Source organism: Lacerta agilis, chromosome 16 (assembly GCF_009819535.1).
Source record: "Lacerta agilis isolate rLacAgi1 chromosome 16, rLacAgi1.pri, whole genome shotgun sequence".
Lineage (NCBI taxonomy): Eukaryota > Metazoa > Chordata > Lepidosauria > Squamata > Lacertidae > Lacerta > Lacerta agilis.
The window spans coordinates 6,150,753-6,173,478 of NC_046327.1; the positions used below are offsets into that span (position 1 = coordinate 6,150,753).

At 45.7% G+C, this 22,726-nt stretch overlaps 1 protein-coding gene across 1 annotated transcript in view; it reads right to left on the reverse strand.

Annotated features, from left to right (window-relative positions):
• SVEP1 (sushi, von Willebrand factor type A, EGF and pentraxin domain containing 1) overlaps positions 1–22,726 on the reverse strand; it is a 130,202-nt gene that overhangs the window by 86,004 nt on the left and 21,472 nt on the right. The window contains exons 4-5 of the mRNA XM_033173957.1: positions 9,226–9,384; positions 7,174–7,353 (exon numbers count right to left, since the gene is read on the reverse strand). Coding sequence (XP_033029848.1) covers positions 7,174–7,353; positions 9,226–9,384 — 339 coding nt within the window. The remainder of the gene's footprint in view (positions 1–7,173; positions 7,354–9,225; positions 9,385–22,726) is intronic.

A 22,726-nucleotide genomic window follows, 5' to 3' on the forward strand; every position in this document is an offset into this window, starting at 1 on the left:
CGGCCAGAATCTCTAGCAGAACCAGCCCAGAGATGAGGTAGAGCGAAGCACCCGTCCTGGCCACCCCATAGCTTCCGCCCGCTGGTAGAAAACCTGCCTTTCGCCGGATTTTGGGGAGAGGAGAGGTGTTCCAGTATGCTGCAATGCTGCTTGTCTTCCTGGCCCTAGAGCAGGGACGGTGAGCACAAACGCCTAGCAGAACACCCCTTCTCTTGCAAAGTTTGGTAAGGGTTTGTGTGTTCTGGTGGCAGCAGAATGGCAGGGGGGGGTATGAAGCAGCACATTCCTGTTTTGCTTCAGGTGGTGAAACAGGCTCTGATCCCTGGGACCAAGTAATGTCTGAACAGATCCTCTTGAGGCAATTTTAAGCTTTCCTTTTACAGTGGTACTTCGGGTTACGTACTTAATTGGTTCCGGGTTGCCATTCGTAACCCGAAAACTACGTAACCCGAAAATTGCAAATGCATAAGCGAATGTTTCTGCGCATGTGCAGACTGCTCAGACTGCTTCTGTGCATGTGTGGATCGCATGCGTGCCAAAAACCCACTTCCAGGTTACGGGAGTACGTAACCTGAAAATACGTAACCCAAAGCGGATGTAACCCGAGGTACGACTGTATAAAGTTCCACAGCTAGGAATATTTGGCATTGTGATTTTCCTCCCAACCCTCCAAACTAGAACCCAGTTCCTGCACCTCTCAGATGGGTGCCCTTGCCATTCTAAAGAGAACGAGGGAGGTGTTCGTGGCGAGTTCTGGCACCTCTTTTTCTAGACTGTTTGGCATCCTTTATTTATTTGTTTCATTAAAGCGATTATCAAATAGGAACTGAGACTAGTACGAGCAGAGAAATGCATTTATCCAGAGAAATATACAGTGGAAGCTCGGGTTGCAAACGTGATCCATGTGGGAGGCACATTCGCAACCCGCAGCACCGTGTCTACACACGCACAGGTCGCGATTCGGTGCTCCTGCGCATGCGCAAAGTGCGATTTAGTGCTTCTGCGCATGCGCGAGTGCCGAAACCCAGAAGTAACCCGTTCCGGTACTTCCGGGTTCGGTGCATTCATAACCCAAAAACATGCAACCCGCAGCGAGCGCAACCCGAGGTATGACTGTACAGTGGTACCTCAGGTTACAGACACTTCAGGTTACAGATGCTTCAGGTTACAGATGCTTCAGGTTACAGACTCCGCTAACCCAGAAATAATTCTTCAGGATAAGAACAGAAATTGTCCTCTGGCGGCTCAGCTGCAGCAGGAGGTCCCATTAGCTAAAGTGGTGCTTGAGGTTAGGAACAGTTTCAGGTTAAGAACGGACATCCAGAACGAATTAAGTACGTAACCCGAGGTACCACTGTACACCTTTTGACAGCTAATTAGCAGATAATATCCTCTGAGGTATCAGTCATGTTAAGTCAGCTGTACAAAAATGCGGTTGTGTATCTGCCAGCGACAAGACGTGGCCCCAACAGCAGCAGCAGCAGCTTCCCTCATTCAGGGAGAATATTACAGGAAGATTTGCTAAGAGACCTTTCAAACAATTGAGGAACAGAACAGAATACGAAGTGGCAAACCAAACATCCATCTAACATCTGTGCCCTGGGAATGTCATGTTGTTCGGTTCCGGAATGCTGTCTTTCTCCAACTCGCCCCCTCCCCCCTTTATGAAACTGCATACTAAAAAAAGGGATTAAATATATTTTAAGAAGCTTGGCCCCTGGAAGCGCGTTATGCAATTTTTATTGCAGCAATGTTTAATTTGGCAGGCTTGCTTATTTCTGGATAACCTCTTCATAAGAAAGAGGAAAGGCATCTAGGATTCTTTAGAGCTTTGGTGCCAAGGATTAAAAAAAATAAAAATCTGTGGAAGAATTAAGGCTCATCATGAGATTCCTCCCACATCCAATATCTCCCAGGGCAATTTTAATGCCTTTAGAAAACCCTGTGGAACAATACCCAGGCGCAGATACAAGCACAGACTTTTGTAATCTGTTGGATGTAAGTATTATCTCTTGCCTGTTGTTTCTTCTCCAGCAGTAAAGCCAAGAGTCTGTGGCAATTTCATCTGCCGTTATTAAGATTAGATGCCAAATATCTGAGGATGCTGCGAATCCTTCTTAATCTCACACTTTGCTGAAATAGTTCTTGGAATATTCCGGCTCACTGCGCAGAAAAGGATCTCCTTACCAGAACACAAGTGGGATGGAGATAAAGTGGGAGAAACTCTGCTGCCGTCTTTTCCATGCTCTTTAAATAGGAGTCCTTGTCTGTAAGGATTCCGCATCCCACTAGTCTGCGGCAAGATGGCATTGTTTCGAGATGATGGCGTACACTTCTCTGATTGGGGAAATGATACATGGTTGGCCAACGTAACAGAGGGCGTGAGGTATTGGTTGCAGTTGTGAGGGTATTTGGCGGGAGCCAAATATAGAGGAGGGAGAAAGGTTGTTTTCTGCTGCTCCAGAGAAGCAGACACGGAGCAATGGATTCAAACTACAAGAAAGAAGATTCCACCTAAACATTGGGAAGAACTTCCTGACAGTAAGACCTGTTTGACAGTGGAATTTGCTGCCAAGGAGTGTGGTGGAGTCTCCTTCTTTGGAGGTCTTTAAGCAGAGGCTTGACAGCCATCTGTCAGGAATGCTTTGATGGTGTTTCCTGCTTGGCAGGGGGTTGGACTGGATGGCCCTTGTGGTCTCTTCCAACTCTAGGATTCTATGATTCTTGTGGCGGTTAGCCGTTGGTTGATCTTATGATGGGGGAGGGGAGGCCCAGCCATCACCTGCCCCTCTAAGCTTAAGGGTATCCCGGGGGTGTGGATCTCGTCCGAAGCCCGGGGCTGGGCTAGGGCCATGCCACGACCCCTTTGGAAACCCAAGGGGAGCTCGAGTTGGTCTGCATCGATGGGGCTCCCCTTACCGGTGGTTTACCCTTACCAGATTTCCTGCGGAGCGGGCAGGAGTCAGATATAGTCTGGTCTATCCAATGCCTAAGCCAATTACTGCTCACATTCTGTAACCAATAAAGTTGTGGCCAAAATTTGCCCAATAACTGTTATGTACTGAGTTGAATAGGATCCAAAATGCAGCAGCCTGATTGGTCCTAGAACAATAGGATTGAGATTGCAGCAGTCTGATTGGTCCGCAGGAGCCACCCAATCCAGTGGAAGTGAATCCGCAACCTGATTGGCATACAGGAGTGTCCTGGAATTAGCCAATCACGTGGGGCCCATTGTGTAAATAGTGTATATAAAGCAAACATTTTGGGGGAACTGCATTCCTCACTACTATGAGCTGAATAAAGAGCATGAAATTCACACTTGACTCCGAGTATATTTCAATAACACTAACCATATATTCTGTGTCATGGTGTCTTTATTCATCTTCGAGGGGGTGGTTGCGGGGTCTCGACACGCAACTACAGCCACACTGGATTTTTAAAATTTATTTTAATTACTAGTAATGCATTTGTGCTAGCATTTGGGGTTTTCCTTGCAGATCGATGCAGCGCAGCCAAAATCAGAACAAACAGCTTATCTCAGCCCTCGTGAATGCAGAAATGGAATGAGATCTAATTCAGGCACACCCTTCAGCTTTCCTGCTCCTTCCTTCCTTCTCTCCAAACACATAGACACTTAAATGTGTGTGCATGAGCACATGCCCAGGAGTCTAATATTGCATTCACTGGCCTGGGTTCACATTTCTTGCTAGGCCAAACCGTGAAGCTCTGGAACAGGAGATTGTAGCTACCTCGCTCATCCCATTTCTGCTACTACTACATCAGGCACACTTGGATTACCCTGTCATCCAAACCTGGACTTCTGGTGTAGCTGCGAACCTGCAAGCCAGCTTAAACCGTAGGAACCTGGTTACAGCTCCTGGTTAGTCAGAAGAAAGCAAAACCATGAGCCACTGTTTGGACACGAGAGTCCAAGCTTATCTCTGTGCACCAAAGCAGCAAAACGACTGGGAAGAGGAACAAAACAACTGTGATCTCCACTCTGGGGACCAGTGCTCTCAGACACTGACATTAAACCAGGCCACTGTGAAACTAGGACTTCCCCTGACATTGTACGGAGCACAGACAAAATAAAACTGACAGATTTAGGTAGCATTTCTCCACGAAAGGCAAATATTATTATTTAGAAAAATTGCCCCTTGACTCAATGCACCTTGTGGATATTTTTTTTACAAGGTGACTTTTCAAAATCCACTTGAAATCGTTGTTTGCCACCAAACTCCTGTGATCACACAAGAAAAGATCAGGTGTAAAACATCGATCAATACCGAACTTCACCGTAATTGCTCTTTCCTGCTCTTTAGGTAAAGTTAAAGGGACCCCTGACCGTTAGGTCCAGTTGCGGACGACTCTGGGGTTGTGGCGCTCATCTCACTTTACTGGCCGATGGAGCTGGTGTATAGCTTCCGGGTCATGTGGCCAGCATGACTAAGCCGCTTCTGGCGAACCAGAGCAGCGCACGGAAATGCTTACCTTCCTGCTGGAGTGGTACCTATTTATCTACTTGCACCTTGACGTGCTTTCAAACTGCTAGGTGGGCAGGAGCTGGGACCGAGCAACGGGAGCTCACCCCATCGCGGGGATTCGAACTGCCGACCTTCTGATCGGCAAACCCTAGGCTCTGTGGTTTAACCCACAGCGCCACCTGCGTCCCTTCCTGCTCTTTACTTTTACGCTATTGCTGTGTGATTTACACATGCACCAATATATCCAAGCACTGCTTGTCACACTAGTGACATATTTTGGCTAAGCAAAGAAGGCACAGGAAAAGGATGAATGTTTAATGCCGCAAGTTAACATAGCCTACGGCCGCATTAGCATTCTTCTGCTGTCCTTTCAAATGCATGTGATAAAAAGCTGGGAGGGCGGTTTGTGTTGGGATTAACACGATGGCTCATGAAACGGCTCCTTTGATCACTCCTTTGCTTACCACATGCCTTATCAGTATATGAATGGAGGATAGTACTCAGAGCCAGGGGCGTCGCTAGGGGGGTGCGGTGGGGGCGGTACGCCCCCGGGCGACAGGGGCGAGAAGCGGCGGGTGGGGGCGACAAGCGGCGCCCCTCCCGCCACTCCCCAGGCAATGCCGGTCACCCCGGGAGCAGCAGCGCTGCACGGACGGGGTGCTCCCTCGGCCGTGCGCTGTTGCTCCCGGGGTGAGCGGTGGCGCATGGGGGTGACAAGCGGCAGCCCCTCCCGCCATTCCCAAGCGCTGCCGCTCCCTCCGTCACCCCAGGCGCAACAGTGCACGGCCGAGGGAGCACCCCGTCCGTGCAGCGCTGCTGCTCCCGGGGTGACCGGCAGCGTGGGGAGTGGTAGGAGGGGCCGGCGCTTGTCAGCCCCATGCGCTGCCGCTGGCTCCGCCCCCCCGGGAGCAGCAGCGCACGGTGTGTGCGGTGCTGCTGCTCCTGGGACAACGGAGCGAACGGCGGCACGTGGGGGTGACAAGAGGCAGCCCCTCCCACCATTCCCACGCGCTGCCGCTCCCTCCGTCACCCTGGGAGCGGCAGCGCACGGCCCGACGACGGAGTGCGCCTGCACGCGCAGGCGCACTCTGTCATCGGATCGCCGCTTCCACAGCCTCCTTTTGAGCCGGAGAGCTTAAAAGCGAGCTCTTCGGCTTAAAAGAGGGCTGCAGAAGCGGCGCCGGCACCCCCGGAAACGCCCCGGGGGCGGGGCGTCGTGACATCACATTGTGACGTCATGACGCTCCGCCCCCAGGGCGTTTCCTTTGCCGCCCCGGGTACCGCGGAGCCTTACTCCGCCACTGCTCAGAGCACATGCTTAAGTTCAGCATCGCTCGCCTAAGAGCCATGGGCCTTTGAAGGGAAACGAACAGAAATTATTCTAAAGAGTTATCTTTCAGACATTCAAAGAAAACTAACAGAAAGTGAAGAGAATAGTAAGTTGTTACCCAACTTGTTACCCAAAGCCAATACTTCCTTAAAAATTGATCAACTTCCCCTCTAAACCACAGTTTCCCAAACTTGGGTCTCCAGCTGTTTTTGGACTACAACTCCCATCCTCTTCCGAAGTGTTTGGTTAGAGAACACAACCTGGACAACACCACCAGCTTGCACAAGTAAACAGGCCTTTGCCATGACAACTGTGCCAGAGGCCCATCACGACACGTTTTCTAGCAATTGTATGATAGGCGCCTTCTAAAAAGAATTTTCCAGACGTTTTCCCAGTGTTCACTGTTAAAGAAGCACTGTCTATATAATAATAATAATAATAATAATAATAATAATAATAATAATAATTCATTATTTATAACCCACCCATCTGGCTGGGTTTCCCCAGCCACTCTGGGCAGCTCCCAACAGAATATTAAAAACACACTAAGATATCAAACATCTTCCTTGTACAGGGCTGCCTTCAGATGTCTTCTAAAAGTCAGATAGTTGTTTATTTCCTTGACATCTGATGGGAGGGTGTTCCACAGAACAGGGGCCACCACCAAGAAGGCCCTCTGCCTGGTTCCCTGTAACCTCACTTCTCACCATGAGGGAACTGCCAGAAGGCCCTTGGAGCTGGACCCCAGTGTCTGGGCTGAACAATGGGGTTGGAGACACTCCTTCAGGTATAGCACACTGGGCCCTACTGCTAACTGAACTTGCATAGGATTGTGCTGTAAATGGTTCCCTGTAACCTCATTTCTTGCAGTGAGGGAACTGCCTGAAGGCCCTCAGAGCTGGACCTTAGTGTCCGGGCTGAATGGTGGGGGTGGAGACGCTCCTTCAGGTATATTAATTTCAATGCGTCTATTCTGAGTAAATGTTCATTGAATGCCATCCTTTCAATTCTACATTACCTTTCTGCTGTCAGTAAAACTGGCAGGATTTGCTAAGTAATATTTGGAGCTAGCTCTGTATTCCACTCAAATGTTGGTAGCAGACCTAGTGGAAGCATATGCGAAATCGAAGATAGACAGAATTGATTGCTATCAGTAAGTTTCTTGGTAATTAAAACAATACTTTTCATTTTCTACTAAAATATATAACAACAACAACAACAACAATTTATTATTTGTACCCTGCCCATCTGACTGGGTTGCCCGGGACACAAATTAGGTTAGATTGGCAGAGAATAACAACGAAACCAAGCCAACATGAGAAAGGCAACAATTATTTTTCAAAAGTAAAGGCTTCTTACCTCTGCATGTCGTTTCTGAACCAGACCATAGGCCATTGGGCTGACAAAGTCGTATGCTGCTTCCCACAAGGTCAAATCCAGTTTTACATCGGATTCCACATGCAGCATTGAAATAATTGTTGCAGGTGTTCTGGATAAAATAGCCATTTTCAGGAGGGTGAAGTTCAGGGCAGTGAACCACTAATTGGAGCAAATAATAATTACAAACTGGTTACAGCACAATCCTAAAGGTAAAAGGTAAAGGACCCCTGGACGGTTAAATCCAGTCAAAGGCGACTATGGGGTTGTGGCACTCATCTCTTTGTTCACAGACGACTTTCCAGGTCATGTGGCCAGCATGACTAAACCGCTTTTGGCTCAATGGGACACCATGATGGGAACCAGAGCCCACGGAAAAGTCCACCTTCCCGCCGCAGCGGTACCTGTTTATCTACATGCACTGGTATGCTTTCGAACTGATAGGTTGGCAGGAGCTGGGACAGAGCAACGGGAGCTCACCCCGCCACGGGGATTCGAACCGCCAACCTTCTGATCACCAAGCCCAAGAGGTTCAATGGTTTAGACCACAGCACCACCCGCGTCCCTTACAGCACAATCCTATACATGTCTATTCAGAAGTAAGCCCCACTGTGCTCCACAGGGCTTCACCCAGGAAAACATGTATAGGATTACAGCCTTAATTGTCATTGTTCCATGCGATTCCTAAGCAGGATTTGTTTATTTATTAAATTTGTATACTGCTCTATACCCGCAGATGTCACGGCGGTTCGCAACATAAAATTAAAATAAAACTCAAAATGCACAATACAAATAAGAATTGAAACAAACCAATAATCCACTCTTCCACAACACACACAACATATTTACAAGGGCATCGGGTGTTAATTAATTAAAGGCCTGGTGGAAAAGGAACGTTTTTGCCTGTTGCCTAAAGGTGTATAATGAAGGTGCCAGGCGAACTTCCCTGGGGAGAGCCACTGCAGAGAAGGCCCTGCTCTCGTGTTGCCACCCTCCGGACCTCTCGAGGAGGAGGCACACAAAGAAGGGCCTCAGAAGATGATCTCAGAGTCCAGGTAGATGCATATGGCTTTATAGGTCAAAATCAGCACTTTGAATTGGGCCCAGAAACTAATTGGCAGCCAGTACAGTTGGGCCAGGATTGGTGTGAACGTGCTCAAACCATCTAGCCTTGGTGAGAAACCTGGTCTCTGAATTCTGTACTAGCTGAAGTTTCCAAGCCTCACGTATAATGCATTGCAGTAATCTAATCTAACCTAGAGGTTACCAGAGCATAGACAACAGTAGTTAGGATGTCCATGTCCTAATAAGGGCACAGCTGGGCCACCAGCCAAAGCTGATGGAAGCTCAAGTGACAGCAAAGGATCCAGGAGTACCCCCAAGTTGCATGCCCACTCCTTCAGAGCGTAACCCCATCAAGAGCAGGCGATCTCCCACCCATCCGCTTTGGGGAGCCACCCACAAACAGCGCCTCTGTCTTATCTGGATTGAGCTTCAGTTTCTTGGCTCTCATCCGGTCCTTTACCGAGGCAAGGCAATGGTCCAGCGCTTCCACTGCCTCACCTGGAGATGTAAAGGAGAAGTAAAGATGTCAGCATATTGCTGACAACATACTCCAAACTTCTGTTTGGTTTTTTAAAAAAACCAAACAAAAAAAACATTGTCCCTATGAATTTGCACCACCACCATTCTACAACAAATCTCATGAATGAGCCAAAAGGTCATTTATGCAGTCCATAACAATCCAAGCAGCTTTCCTATTCAAGACAGTGCTCCATGTGTCCTCTTTTTCAGCACTTGACATGAACTGTGAGGGCATCCAAGCACAAATCCTGTCCTAATGTACATGGGTTTTATGGAGATACGAAGGGGATCCTTGTCAGATAAATCAGTTTGGAAAGGAAACCTTCATAAGAAAATCGAAAAACAAACAAACAATCTTCAACACTATCTTAAAGAATGATTGAGCATGATGTTAATATTTTGGGGGAGTCTCTCTCTCTCTCTCTCTTTGAGGATGGGTGAAGAGCTTACCTTCACAAGTCTGGCCCCAAGAGCGATACCCTTCTTTGCATCTGCAGTCCTCGACAGAGGTACTTCCTGGTGGAGAGGTGTGGTTCTCATCAGGACATGGGATGCAGGTGCTTATCCCACCTGGTGAACCTTCAGGCTTGTAGGTCCCTGGTGGGCAGGCTAAAAAGCAAAGCAAAGGCAATAAAAGTCAGGATCAAGTTCCTAAAGTATATTGCAAAGCTGTAGTCCCCTATTCCTTCATCCACAGGTACTGTATGCTTGTGAAACACAGACCACCTAAAAACGTGATCTCCAATTCCTCAAAAGATTCCATCCATGGCTTCTCCAAAAAAATTTACACATCACTTGGGAAGACAGGCAAATTAATGTCAATGTACTGGAAGTGACCAAAAAAGTATAAAGAACTCAGCCGTGACAATCCCTGAAACGAGACGGAGGTACTATAAGGATATAAACCCAAACTAAACCAAACTCAAATCCAAAAATTCAAGGTGAGTACCCCTAAATAGCTATGTGACAAGTTAAACAAGAATATATATAACTTATAAATCAAACTGAAAACCCTTTTTTTTAACGAGATGCCAGCTCTTTTCTCGTTTCACTGGATGTAGTCTGTTTCCTCAGAGGGAAATTAATTCTAGAGACTATAGGAAAATGAAAAAGGCTTTCAAGGCTGCGAAAACATAAAGGACTCAAGAGCAGTAGGGGGAATTCCTCTCAAAACTGTTTAATATAAATTAAACTCAGGTTAGCTAACCTAAACGGTGTGAAAAAAAACTCATTAATTTGAAAGAATGAAGCCACACAGGCTCCTACAACAAGCTTCTACAGATACATGATCAAGACTACTTGTACTGGAAGTAGCAAAGATTGCCAGTGTCGAAGCAATGATTCTTCAACATCAACTTCCTTGGACTGGTCATGTCATGCGGATGCCCGATTATTGTCTTCCAAAGCAACTACTCCATCCCCAACTTAAGAACAGAAAGTGTAATGCCGGTGGACAACAAAAGAGGTTTAAAGATGCTCTCAAGGCAAATCTTAAAAAAGTAGTATAAACACCAACAACTGGGAAACACTGGCCTGCGAGCGCTCCACTTGGAGAACATCCTTTACCAAAGAAGAAGAAGAAGAAGAGGAGGAGGAGGAGGAGGAGGAGTTTGGATTTGATATCCCGCCTTATCACTACCCGAAGGAGTCTCAAAGCGGCTAACATTCTCCTTCCCCTTCCTCCCCCACAACAAACACTCTGTGAGGTGAGTAGGGGCTGAGAGACTTCAAAGAAGTGTGACTAGCCCAAGGTCACCCAGCAGCTGCGTGTGGAGGAGTGGAGACACGAACCCGGTTCCCCAGATTACGAGTCTGCCGCTCTTAACCACTACACCACAAAGGTGTCATGGGCTTTGAAGAAGCTCAAGCTCAGGATGAAAGGGAGAAACGTGCTAAGAGGAAGGCACGCTTGGCAAACCCTCACCGGGATCAACTCCCGCCCGGAAATCTATGTCCCCACTGTGGAAGGATGTGCGGATCCAGAACTGGCCTCCACAGTCACTTACGGACTCACTGTTAAAACCATGTTCATAGAAGACAATTTTACTTGGCTGCGAGTGATTGCCAAAGAAGAAAAAGTTACCTTTGGCTCTCCATATGTTGCTGGACACCAACTCCCTTTATTCTTGACTACTGGTTAATTTTATTTTATCTATACTTTGCCCGTTACAAATTTTCACATTCCATTCAACATAACCACACAGTCATAATTGTCGACTTCCCTTCCCCGCTTCCTTGGTTCTGTTTAACAATCCATTACAACTGCCTATTCTAATTACTCGATATGTTTTATTGTCCCCCCTCCTCACTATATCTTCTTATAATTTAAACTGCTGAATTTACTCTAATCCTGCTAACCTGTTTACAATTATTCTTCAAATACTCTGCAAACATTTCCCACTCTTCTTTAAATACTCCATCTTTCTGATCTCCTATTCTATTAGTTAAATTTGCTAATTCCACATATTCCACCAATTTCATCTGCCAGACTACCTTTGTGGATATTTATGGGCAGGGCATAAATAATAAATTTGTTTGTTTGTTTGTTTGTTTGTTTGCTTGCTTGCTTGCTTAGCCAACCTTTACTTTCAAGGGGAAGCTTAGTAAAATGTGTACTTTGTATGTTCATTTGCTGGATGAGATCCTACATGGCGAAGACACTGTACTACCTGCCCGCAGACTGTCTCGTCAGAGTGGTGCATGCTCTGGTTATCTCCCGCTTGGACTACTGCAATGCGCTCTACATGGGGCTACCTTTGAAGGTGACCCGGAAACTACAACTAATCCAGAATGCGGCAGCTAGACTGGTGACTGGGAGCAGCCGCCGAGACCACATAACACCAGTCTTGAAAGCCCTACATAGGCTCCCAGTATGTTTCCGAGCACAATTAAAAGTGTTGGTACTGATCTTTAAAGCCATAAACAGCCTTGGCCCAGTATGCCTGAAGGAGCGTCTCCATCTTCATCATTCAGCCCAGACACTGAGGTCCAGCACCGAGGATCTTCTGGTAGTTCCCTAATTGCAAGAAGTGAAGTTACAGGGAACCAGGCAGAGGGCCTTCTCAGCAGTGGCACCCTTCCTGTGGAATGCCCTCCTATAAGATGTCAAGGAGATAAACAACTACACAACTTTTAGAAAACACCTGAAAGCAGCCCTATTTAGAGACGTTTTTAATGTTTGATGTTTTATTATGTTTTTTGTGTGTGTTGTAAGCCACCCAGAGTGGCTGGGCCATTATTGTTTTTCTTGCTGTTGTTATATTTCAATATTTTAGTGTTCCTGGCTTATTTACCAAACTGGAATGTAAGATATCTTAAGTATACTACTTGGTTTTTTTTTTTTTACTTCATTCTGCCACCTGCCCAGATTTCTTCCCTGCTACACCACAGACTGCTGCCCTCATCCCCTTTCTCGGTAACATTTGTACAGATTGCTCTAGTCAGGGGCATCTTGCCCATAGAGGCTAGCGATGCGGGGTGCCAGGGCGCCAAGTTCTGGAGGGCGCCAAGGAAGAGGCGGAGGCTGAGCACAGTGCCTCCCGGCATCAGCTTGCTGCCCTCGCCTGCCTTGCTGAAGCAGCGCCACGCCCAGAGCCTCTGCCTCTTCCCCGCCAGAGGAGCAGTCCTTCAGCTGCTGCCCGCCTCCTCCAGCCCTGCAAAGCTGCCGGTAGCGCCGTAAAAAGGTTGGCAACTCTGGGAAACGGGGAGGGGGCGCCGGAGGGATCTTTGCACCACGGCGCCGGATATACTTAAGATGGCCCTGGCTCTAGTGCTAAGAGATGAGCAATGTGAAGAGAATGCATTTAAGAGGTTAAAAGACTGGAAACTACATATTTTAAAATGCATTTATTCAGTGAACTCAATTACATGGGGAAATAATCCTTAAATAGCATTTTCCATACCTGATGGTAATAACTGGTCAGATTAGCGAGTTTTACGATTTGCTCTGCACTGCTAATAGATCTTTAGGAGCCTATTAATGTGCTCTCAGCCAGTCAGCCTTTCCTTTTCCCAGTATAGGTAATTCCAGTGCTTTTTTTCCAGGGGGGACGCACAACCCTAAACATTTTGTGAATCTTTGTACTTTTGTCTATTTATTGTATTTCTTTTTCCCAATTTGAACTATAAAATGGTAATTTTCTTGAGTCAAAATTAGAGTACCCCTAAACATTTTTTTAAAGAAAAAAAAGCACTGGGGGGGTCATTCTATTCCCGTTCCCAATTTTCCTTCCACCCTGTGGCCAACTGAACACGCTCTGTCTTTATTGGGCTGTATTTTGGGTTCCCCCAATAATGTTTCATTCTAAAGATTTTTAGAATCCGTTCTGGAAGACCCTTCGACTTCCAAAACATTCGAAAACTGAGGCGCAAAGGGCAGCTTGCAATTTCATTGTAGAAAATTGAAAAACACGCAGCGGAAGCCATTCGACTTCTGAGACGCGTTCGGAAACGGAAACATTTACTTCCGGGTTTTCGGCGTTCGAAAACCGAAACTTTCGCCTTCTGAGAGGTACGCGCACAAAAGGCACACCTGTGTTGCTTAAATGAGAAAATGGTTTTTTTGTAGCCATTGTTGAAGGCACTGCTATTGTTATTATGGGGTGCAAAAGAAGTAACCGCAATAAATAATTTAAAAACGCATTCCCCCCTCTTCTTTTGGCTCATGAATTCTGAATATCTATCCTAGGGACCGAAGATGAAATACCTAAATTTTGCTCAGGCTTCTCTTTTCACTGAAATTTTTGCCCCTTCCATCTTCAAACGGCATATCCATATCCTTTTGGCTGTGAAGGCTTCTGGTTTCATTCTGACAAGGGATGCTTCATACACAGCATTTGATTAATGGAGTAATTTGATAAAGGAGACATGGATGCACTCCCAACATTGGGAGTGATTTACCAAATCACCCTGCAATTTATTTTTTTAAAAATCCTTTTTTAAAAGTTCTGTGAAGTACTGATCAGATAGAAAGCTGCTAGGATTACAAAAGCATTCGAGTGAGTGCATCTCGTTAAATATTTGATATATAGGTCTTGCACAGCAATTGCAAATGAAACATCTAACATGTCTACAAGGATCAGGGAAGATTTGTGCTAAATCCCAGCATGTACTATATAACTCTTGCATATTTCCTGTTATAACCAACAGATGCTCTGCACTGATTTCAGCCACGGTTAATTCTTTCTCTTTCGGAAACTCTCGTGTGTTGCAACACTGCGTTATGAAACTGCAAACTATTTACAAGGCACAAATTGGGCACAAGTAACTGCTGTATTAGAGAGATTGGTTTGCCTTTGCAGCAGCTTGCAGAAGAAATCACTTCAGCCTGAAGTCACCCTGTGTGCCTATCGCAGCAGTGGAAATTTTCCATAGGGGAACAGTTAGGGCCAGAGGCATCAACTTGTGAGGGTGATGGGGGGGGCAGCGATTTCATGGCGTCCTGATGTTGTGTGCATGAGAAGAGGAGGAGTAGGAGGAGTAGTTTGGATTTGATATCCCGCTTTATCACTACCCACAGGAGTCTCAAAGCGGCTAACGTTCTCCTTTCCCTTCCTCCCCCACAACAAACACTCTGTGAGGTGAGTGGGGCTGAGAGACTTCAGAGAAGTGTGACTAGCCCAAGGTCACCCAGCAGCTGCATGTGGAGGAGCGAGGAAGCGAACCCGGTTCACCGGATTACGAGTCTACCGCTCTTAACCACTACACCACACTGTAAGAATAATGCATCGACTAGGGCAACCAGGCCTAGTGGCGCTTCTTTTAAGGGCAGATAAATCAGCTGTGTTGCAATATCGCAGGGGTGTGGAATTGGACCCAACCAGTGGGCCAGATCCTTATCTCCCCCACCTGCCCCTGTGGACAAAGTTTGACAGGTGGGTGGGGCCGCTGGACAAAGTTACGTCAGGTGACTCTTTTGCCTGCACGGTTTGAAATCAAACCAAAGAAAGGGGCTATCACAGTGTATGGAACAACTTCTGCAACACTCAGAACCCATTAAAATGTGGAGCATTGCAACAGGGTGCACAGTCAGTCTTTCATGATTTCAGTTAGAATCAAAGGTAAAACGGCGTTTCTGTGCGCTCTGGCTTCTGTCATGGTGTTCCGTTACGCCAGAAGCAGTTTAGTCATGGTGGCCACATGACCCACAACGGGAATGTAGCTGTATGGGGTCTGGTTGCATTTCCTGTTGGCATGCTACTGTCACTGATATAAATGACATCTTTCCCTACTGATTCAAGACTGTAGGGACCATTTTGTAAACCAGTTAGGAACCTAGTTGCTCCCAAGTATCTTATCCGTGAGTAGCTTTTGATGAAGTTTGGAACATATTTGGCTTCCATGTCTTTCAAGTTGTTTATTTCATGAAGGTTTCTTTCAGTGCAAAGGTTATAGCTGAATGATGCAAAACACACATCACAAACCTTAACATAATGGGGCTGTTGGCACTTCTTTGTGCAAATTCGATTCTAACTGAAATACAGTGGTACCTCGACTTATGAATTTAATCCATTCCAAATGCACATTCATAGGTCGAAAAATTCGTAAGTCAAAAAAGCGATTTCCCCATAGGAATGCATTGGAAATGAAAAATTCAAAAAAATTCGTAAGTCGAGTAAACCACATCTAAAATGTCGAAAAATTCGTAGGTGTGCGGGCACTTTTTTCATTCGTGAGTCGAAAAATTCATATGTCGAGTAATTCGTAAGTCGAGGTACCACTGTAATGAGAGACTGATTGTTCACTCTGCCACAATGCTCCATGTTTTGAGGTGAACTGTTCGAACTTTGTCCGCACGGGCGGGTGGGAAGGGGAATGAAAGTTTAAAATGATTTTCTGTTTAGAATGAACATTAGTTTCATGAGTTTGTGGAAGTGCTTTCCTGTTTTATGCTAGTTTTAAGTATGAACTTTTTGAGGAAATTATAAAATTAGAACGGCATATTCATATAGCCAAGGACTGGGAACGAGAATGAAGCTGCATTCTTGCACAATACATGAATAACAAGGGGAATAAGCACCATTTGACTTTCTATGTTTTCTAATTCCTGAACTCGTGTGCCTCAGCTCTGTCATGCTAATTTAAACCATCTGACCCTTGGCTGCTAAGTAAACAAACATTTTAAATGGCACATGCTCTCAAGCTTTAAGCTCAGCTGTTTCCGGCACTGAGCGTCTCTAGTGACTGGGAATGTTGGTTCTAAGAAATATAAACATTGCTGTTGAGCAGCATAGTTAGATAATCAATGGCATCTTAGGGAGGCTAGACATTTCACACCAAGCTCCTAAAGGTAATGACAGCTTACTGAGTTTGTCATATTTTCATTTTGAAACATTCGCCTAGGCATATGTTCAACTTATAACATGTCCAAACTCAAACTCAACATTATCTGCATTTTTTTTTTTTAAATTGCATGTAACTCTCTGTGGTGTGCAGTCCGTGATCTAGGCTAGTCGCTTAAATGTTCCCCTGGCACCTCCTCCCCAAACCTCAGGAAGCTTGTACCTGGTTTAGGGAGGTGCAATGCTCCAAAAGATCCAAGAGCCCTTCTGCCACCTTCCCAAAATCCACCCAGCTTTGGGAAGAAGGCAGGAGGGCTCCAGCACTATGTCAGAGGCCTGGTGCCTCCTTCCCAAAGCCTGGGAAGCTTCTGACTGGCTTAGGGAGGGAGGTACGATGGTCTGACCAGAGCAGAATACAGTGGTACTATTACTTCCCTTGATCTAGATGCTATACTCCTATTGATGCAGCCCAGAATTGCATTGGCTTTTTTAGCTGCTGCATCACACTGTTGACTCATGTCAAGTTTATGGTCTACCAAGACTCCTAGATCTTTTTCACATGTACTGCTCTCAAGCCAGTGCAACTTTTTTTCTACGTAAGAATGGCATGCCCGTGTTCACTTACTCTGGAAATAAAGGTGTGCTCCAGTTATTAGAAGTCTGGAAAACTCTTATCTGAAACTTCCTGTCCTCCTAAGATGATACTCGTAAAAATCATTCCTGCGCCAAGTGAATTTCTCAGTGTGTGAATAAGTAGGCTTATTAAATAGCACCCATCAGAAACTCAACCTTAATCAAAGCCATGCCTAGCAAATCAAAGCAAAGTAAATGAATCAAAGCTTTACATCAAAGCATAGAGCAATATTAAAATATAACCAAGACTCTTAATTTTTGTGTTTAAGGTTAAGCCAGTATTTAACGGTGTAACATATCCCATAATTAAGATGGAGAGGTCAAAAATTACTGGTACGTATAATGGTTGCTAGGAAATATATGGCTAGTTAATATATTCCACTTATATACAGAAGAGTTCAGACAGATGACTGAACCAGAATTCCTTATAATATACTCTCTTATGACTTACTGCTCCATCAGAGATGGGTGTCTGCAGTTCCTGCTACAACCATCATGCTGTCAATAGTTTCCTCAATGCTGCTGCCGTCCTCCCTGTCTTGGAGGCTAATTTATGGAGAAAAAGACCGAACATTCTACTCAACTTTTTAATTAAATGGAAGAAATCTGCTGCGTCCCCAGATTTCTGCTGCATACAGAATTTGGGGAAAACAGTTCTGCCGTCGGTATTTCAAGAACAGGATAGATTTATTTGCTATGGCCAGCCCATAGCTTCAGCACATTAAAAGGGGTTTACTGGCCTGGTTTTTGTTGTTGTTGTTGAGTCGTTTAGTCGTGTCCGACTCTTCGTGACCCCATGGACCAGAGCACACCAGGCACTCCTGTCTTCCACTGCCTCCCGCAGTTTGGTCAGACTTCGAGAACACTGTCCAACCATCTCATCCTCTGTTGTCCCCTTCTCCTTGTGCCCTCCATCTTTCCCAACATCAGGGTCTTTTTCAGGGAGTCTTCTCTTCTCATGAGGTGGCCAAAGTATTGGAGCCTCAGCTTCAGGATCTGTCCTTCCAGTGAGCACTCAGGGCTGATTTCCTTCAGAATGGATAGGTTTGATCTTCTTGCAGTCCATGGGGCTCTCAAGAGTCTCCTCCAGCACCATAATCCAAAAGCATCAATTCTTCAGCGATCAGCCTTCTTCATGGTCCAGCTCTCACTTCCATACATCACTACTGGGAAAACCATAGCTTTAACTATACGGACCTTTGTCAGCAAGGTGATGTCTCTGCTTTTTAAGATGCTGTCTAGGTTTGTCATTGCTTTCCTCCCAAGAAGCAGGCGCCTGGTTTTTACCAATTGCTTTAAACTCAGTTTCAGAAGCGGTAATAAGTAATAATGAGACACTTATCTTCTATTGATTTAGAACTACTAGAGCTACCAATGGCCCTCTTAATTTCATGAGAAGATGATTGACCATGTCACCTGAACACAGAAGCACTGATGCCAGCCCCTGGAAAATCAGACAAGTAGTTGTTTGGAATTGTGGTTTTTTTATGACAAGGAGTTAAGAAGCATAAAACAGAAAGAAAGTGGCTCATTTTCACAATTATCTGGTTTTTAATTAAGAGAATTCTAGAATCTCTTCCTGGAAACTTGATGAGGCATTGAAAGGGTTACAAGTAACAATCTAGATTGGGAGCCACCCTGGAACAGAAGCAACAAAAACAGTTTCCAGGCAAAAGAGCTGGATGATGACATTCTTTGGATAAGATATTGGAATATTATTTGATACTTTGCTATATTACAAAAAAAGAAGCACTGTAAAAGTCATCAGAAGTTCAAGACGATTATTGGTTTCTATCCAGATACATGCATTCACCCGCCAGACTCACCCTAAGAAGCCTTTTTAGGGGAATGTCTTTGTATTATTTGTACAAACTTATAAAATCTCAGTACTGATGAAAAGGTCACTCAGGCAGTTCATGCATGCGAGAAAAGTTGCAGACACAAAAGCTGTGTCCTGGAAATAACATGTGGGGGCCACTAAAATATCTTCAGCAACCAATCTGCCCTCCATATTAACCTGCAAAAATGACTCGTCTAATAACTTTTAAAAGAGTTATCGAGAAGGCAGCTAGAGCAGAAGACTCCAAGTTCTTCCCTGAAATGATTGCCTCGCACATCACAAAATCCGCATGGAAAACCAATTTCCTACAAAAAATTAATGAGGCATCGGCATGCAGATCATTAAACAATCACATATGCAGGGTTTTGGTTTTTTTTACACGCACAAGTCAGTAATTAATGCAAACAGATACCCTGTGCAAGCATGCATATGCATTCCTACCTATACATAACTTACCAGTGTCTGGTGTGCAGGGCCTGATTTAGGCTTGATAAGGCCCTAAGCTACTGAAGGTAATGGGGCCCTTTATATGTCCAGCTGTCCTTTGTCAACAACAAATTGTAGCTGGTTTTTTTGTTGTTGAATATACGCTATATGGTAATTTATGGACCTAATAGGTATCTAAAGCCATTTGCCCATGTTGCTGTGCAACCAGTCCATGCAGAATATAGGCACCCTATATACAGAAATGAGTGATATTTTAGGGAGTGATATTTTAGGGAGCAGGCTAGCAGGCAGGGCCCATTCCTTACATCAGTGTTTTTCAACCACTGTTCTGCGGCACACTAGTGTGCCGCGAGATGTTGCCTGGTGTGCCGTGGGAAAAATTGAAAAATTACTTTATATATAGTCAATATAGGCACAGAGTTAATTTTTTTAACATTTTCTAATGGTGGTGTGCCTCGTGATTTTTTTCATGAAACAAGTGTGCCTTTGCCCAAAAAAGGTTGAAAAACACTGCCTTACATCATAGAAGCCTACACAACACAAAACAAAACACTGCTGCTGTATGTAGGTTTTATTTTATTTGTTTTATTTTGGAAATGTACCTCCAGCAAAGACATCACCTTGCCAACAAAGGTACATATAGTTAAAGCTATGGTTTTCCCAGTAGTGATGTATGGAAGTGAGAGCTGGACTATCAAGAAGGTTGATTGCTGAAGAATTGATGCTTTTGAATTATGGTGCTGGAGGAGACTCTTGAGAGTCCCATGGACTGCAAGACGATCAAACCTATCCATTCTGAAGGAAATCAGCCCTGAGTGCTCACTGGAAGGACAGATCCTGAAGCTGAGGCTCCAGTACTTTGGGCACCTCATGAAAAGAGAAGACTCCCTGGAAAAGACCCTGATGTTGGGAAAGATGGAGGGCACAAGGAGAAGGGGACGACAGAGGATGAGATGGTTGGACAGTGTTCTCGAAGCTACTAACATGAGTCTGACCAAACTGCGGGAGGCAGTGGAAGACAGGTGTGCCTGGCGTGCTCTGGTCCATGGGGTCACGAAGAGTCAGACAGGACTAAACAACAACAACAACAACACATCCAGTTTTTTCCCCTTAAATTTTTTTGGGGGGCCCCGAGAGATTGTGGCTCTAAGCTATAACTTATTTAGCTTATACGTAAATCTGGCACTGCTGGTATGGTTGCCGAGCTGCCTTTGTGAGACGAGTGTTGTCGCAGGTCACCTGGGCGATGCTGGGACAGGCTGGGGTAGGGCAGGTTTGTTTAAACGCACTCTGCCACTGTCTACCTGCGCACTAGACCTACCCACCTGCCACACCTCAGCTTCTAGGGCACTGCCCCAGAAAACACGGCTGTCATTTTCCTCTTTCCCCCTTCCCGTCCAGGTGGATCCTCTTGCCTCTCCTTGGTGGTTGGTGGCGGTGGCAGCCCCCTCCCTTTTGGGCGGCCCAAGGAGCAGGGCGAGCACACAAGCACCTCATCGCCGGCCACAAGGCAATAGAGGCGCACTGCTGCCCCAGCCCTGAAGGCTTGGCCCAGGTCCAGCTTGGCTTTCCTCGCCGGGGTTCCAGTCTCGATGAGGGAGCCTGCTGGGGAGGGGGCGTCTGGTTGCGCCCCCCTCAGTAATGTATGCATGGAGCGATTGCCCCCCTCTCACCCCCATGATACGCCTCTGCACCAGTCTCATGCCAAACAAGTTATTGGGTCTCAACCACGGTCTATTAGTCTATGATGCAGTGATAATAAGAGTTAATAACTGGAAAACTAAACACAGCATTGTTGAAACGCCACCAACCGTAGAATTGTCCACTCTAAACTTGCTTGCTTACACCCTGCCCATTTCACTGTACAGTACTGGGGAAGGGAAGCAGTCCGTGTGTATTCTACGAATTCTTCATGCTTTGCAAATCTGCAGATAAGTTCAGCTGGGAAATGTTACAAAAAGAGAGCCAAACTCTTTCAAAATAAAAAAAGGTTTCAAGATAGTTTTCTATTTTCTTCACTTACAAGGGGAACACATGTGGTCTTTTGTCTTTTTTTTTTTTTTTAAGGAAATGCAGAAAGATTAAGTCATGTTTACAAGGAAAGATGAACTCCCCCCCCAGGCTAAATGTTATGGTGTGCGCGCGCAGAGTTTCAGCCGAGTTCTCTTCAATCAGCACATGCAAAGCAGATGGCAGACCTTCACGTGCTTCGTATAATATATGCTACCTTTTAAAAATGTCTTGCTTGCTGATACATTGCTGATGTTCTTACGAAAAGCAACAACATCTGCCAAACGTACTCTTAAAACCTTATGGTTTTGGATCTTGCATGTCCAAAACCAGATGATAGTCACATATACAGACTGTGCTGAACGTAAGGATGAATGTGTTCCGACTATTATAAGCTCCAGAGTGGCCACAAGTAAAATTTTCATTTAACTTGTGAAGTCAGAGAAAGGCACAAATTTCACATTAGAAAATTCAATTTGCATTAATCAACCATCTTCACTCTACAGCCTATGATGAAACAGATGTGCTTTTAGGTCTTATTACAATTAGCGAAAACAATCAGCTGACAAAACTGTTCCAAATGAGATGTATAAGCAATCTCATTTTGCTAAGTAGAGTCTTCGGAAAGCATTCAAACACACCAAAAGTTCTGATGTGTATGGTGTGTTTGAATGCTTCGGAAAGCATTCAAACACACCATAAATGGACAAAAATGGAAGCTCTTCTGCCATACATCTGTCAAGAGAGTAGGATTGTAGCACAATATGAACACCAAATTGTTCATATCCTTCCCTGGTCTTCTTCCAGTTAGTTCCACCACCAACCTGCCTCTTTTCTCCTTAATTGAATCTGGCTTTCCTCCAGGCTTTTGACTTCGGATCATAGTGAGCCTTAAAGATAAAGGTAAAGGGACCCCTGACCATTAGGTCCAGTCGCGGACGACTCTGGGGTTGCGGCGCTCATCTCGCTTTACTGGCCGAGGGAGCCGGCGTACAGCTTCCGGGTCATGTGGCCAGCATGACTAAGCCGCTTCTGGCAAACCAGAGCAGCGCAGGGAAACGCTGTTTACCTTCCTGCCGGAGCGGTACCTATTTATCTACTGGCATTTTGACATGCTTTTGAACTGCTAGGTGGGCAGGAGCAGGGACCAAGCAACGGGCGCTCACCCCGTGGCGGGGATTCGAACCGCTGACCTTCTGATTGGCAAGCCCTAGGCTCTGTGATTTAGACCACAGCGCCACCCATGTCCCATGCGCCTTATGCCCCAGTAAATACTGGGCAAGATCCAACATCACACCAGTAGATACATCAGGACTTCCAACCTTCCAGAACAGATTTTGGTACATGCAAGGGGCTAAAGTAAAAACGGTTTGTGCAAGCAGAAGGTTGTCGTGCAAGTGGGATAGCCCTTCTAACCTGGTGTTGTCTAGTTTGACCCACAATGGTTCAGAATGATTGCAGTCACATCTGCCGCAACCTAATCCTTTTGACTCAGGTGTGGGGAACCTTTGGCCCACCAGATGCTGATGAACTGCAACCCCCATCAGACCTAGCAGTGTCCTGGGATGAAGGAGGTTGTAGAAGAGTGTGGATTTGATATCCCGCTTTTCACTACCCGAAGGAATCTCAAAGCGGCTCACATTCTCCTTTCCCTTCCTCCCCCACAACAAACACTCTGTGAGGTGAGTGGGGCTGAGAGACTTCAGAGAAGTGTGAGGAGCCCAAGGTCACCCAGCAGCTG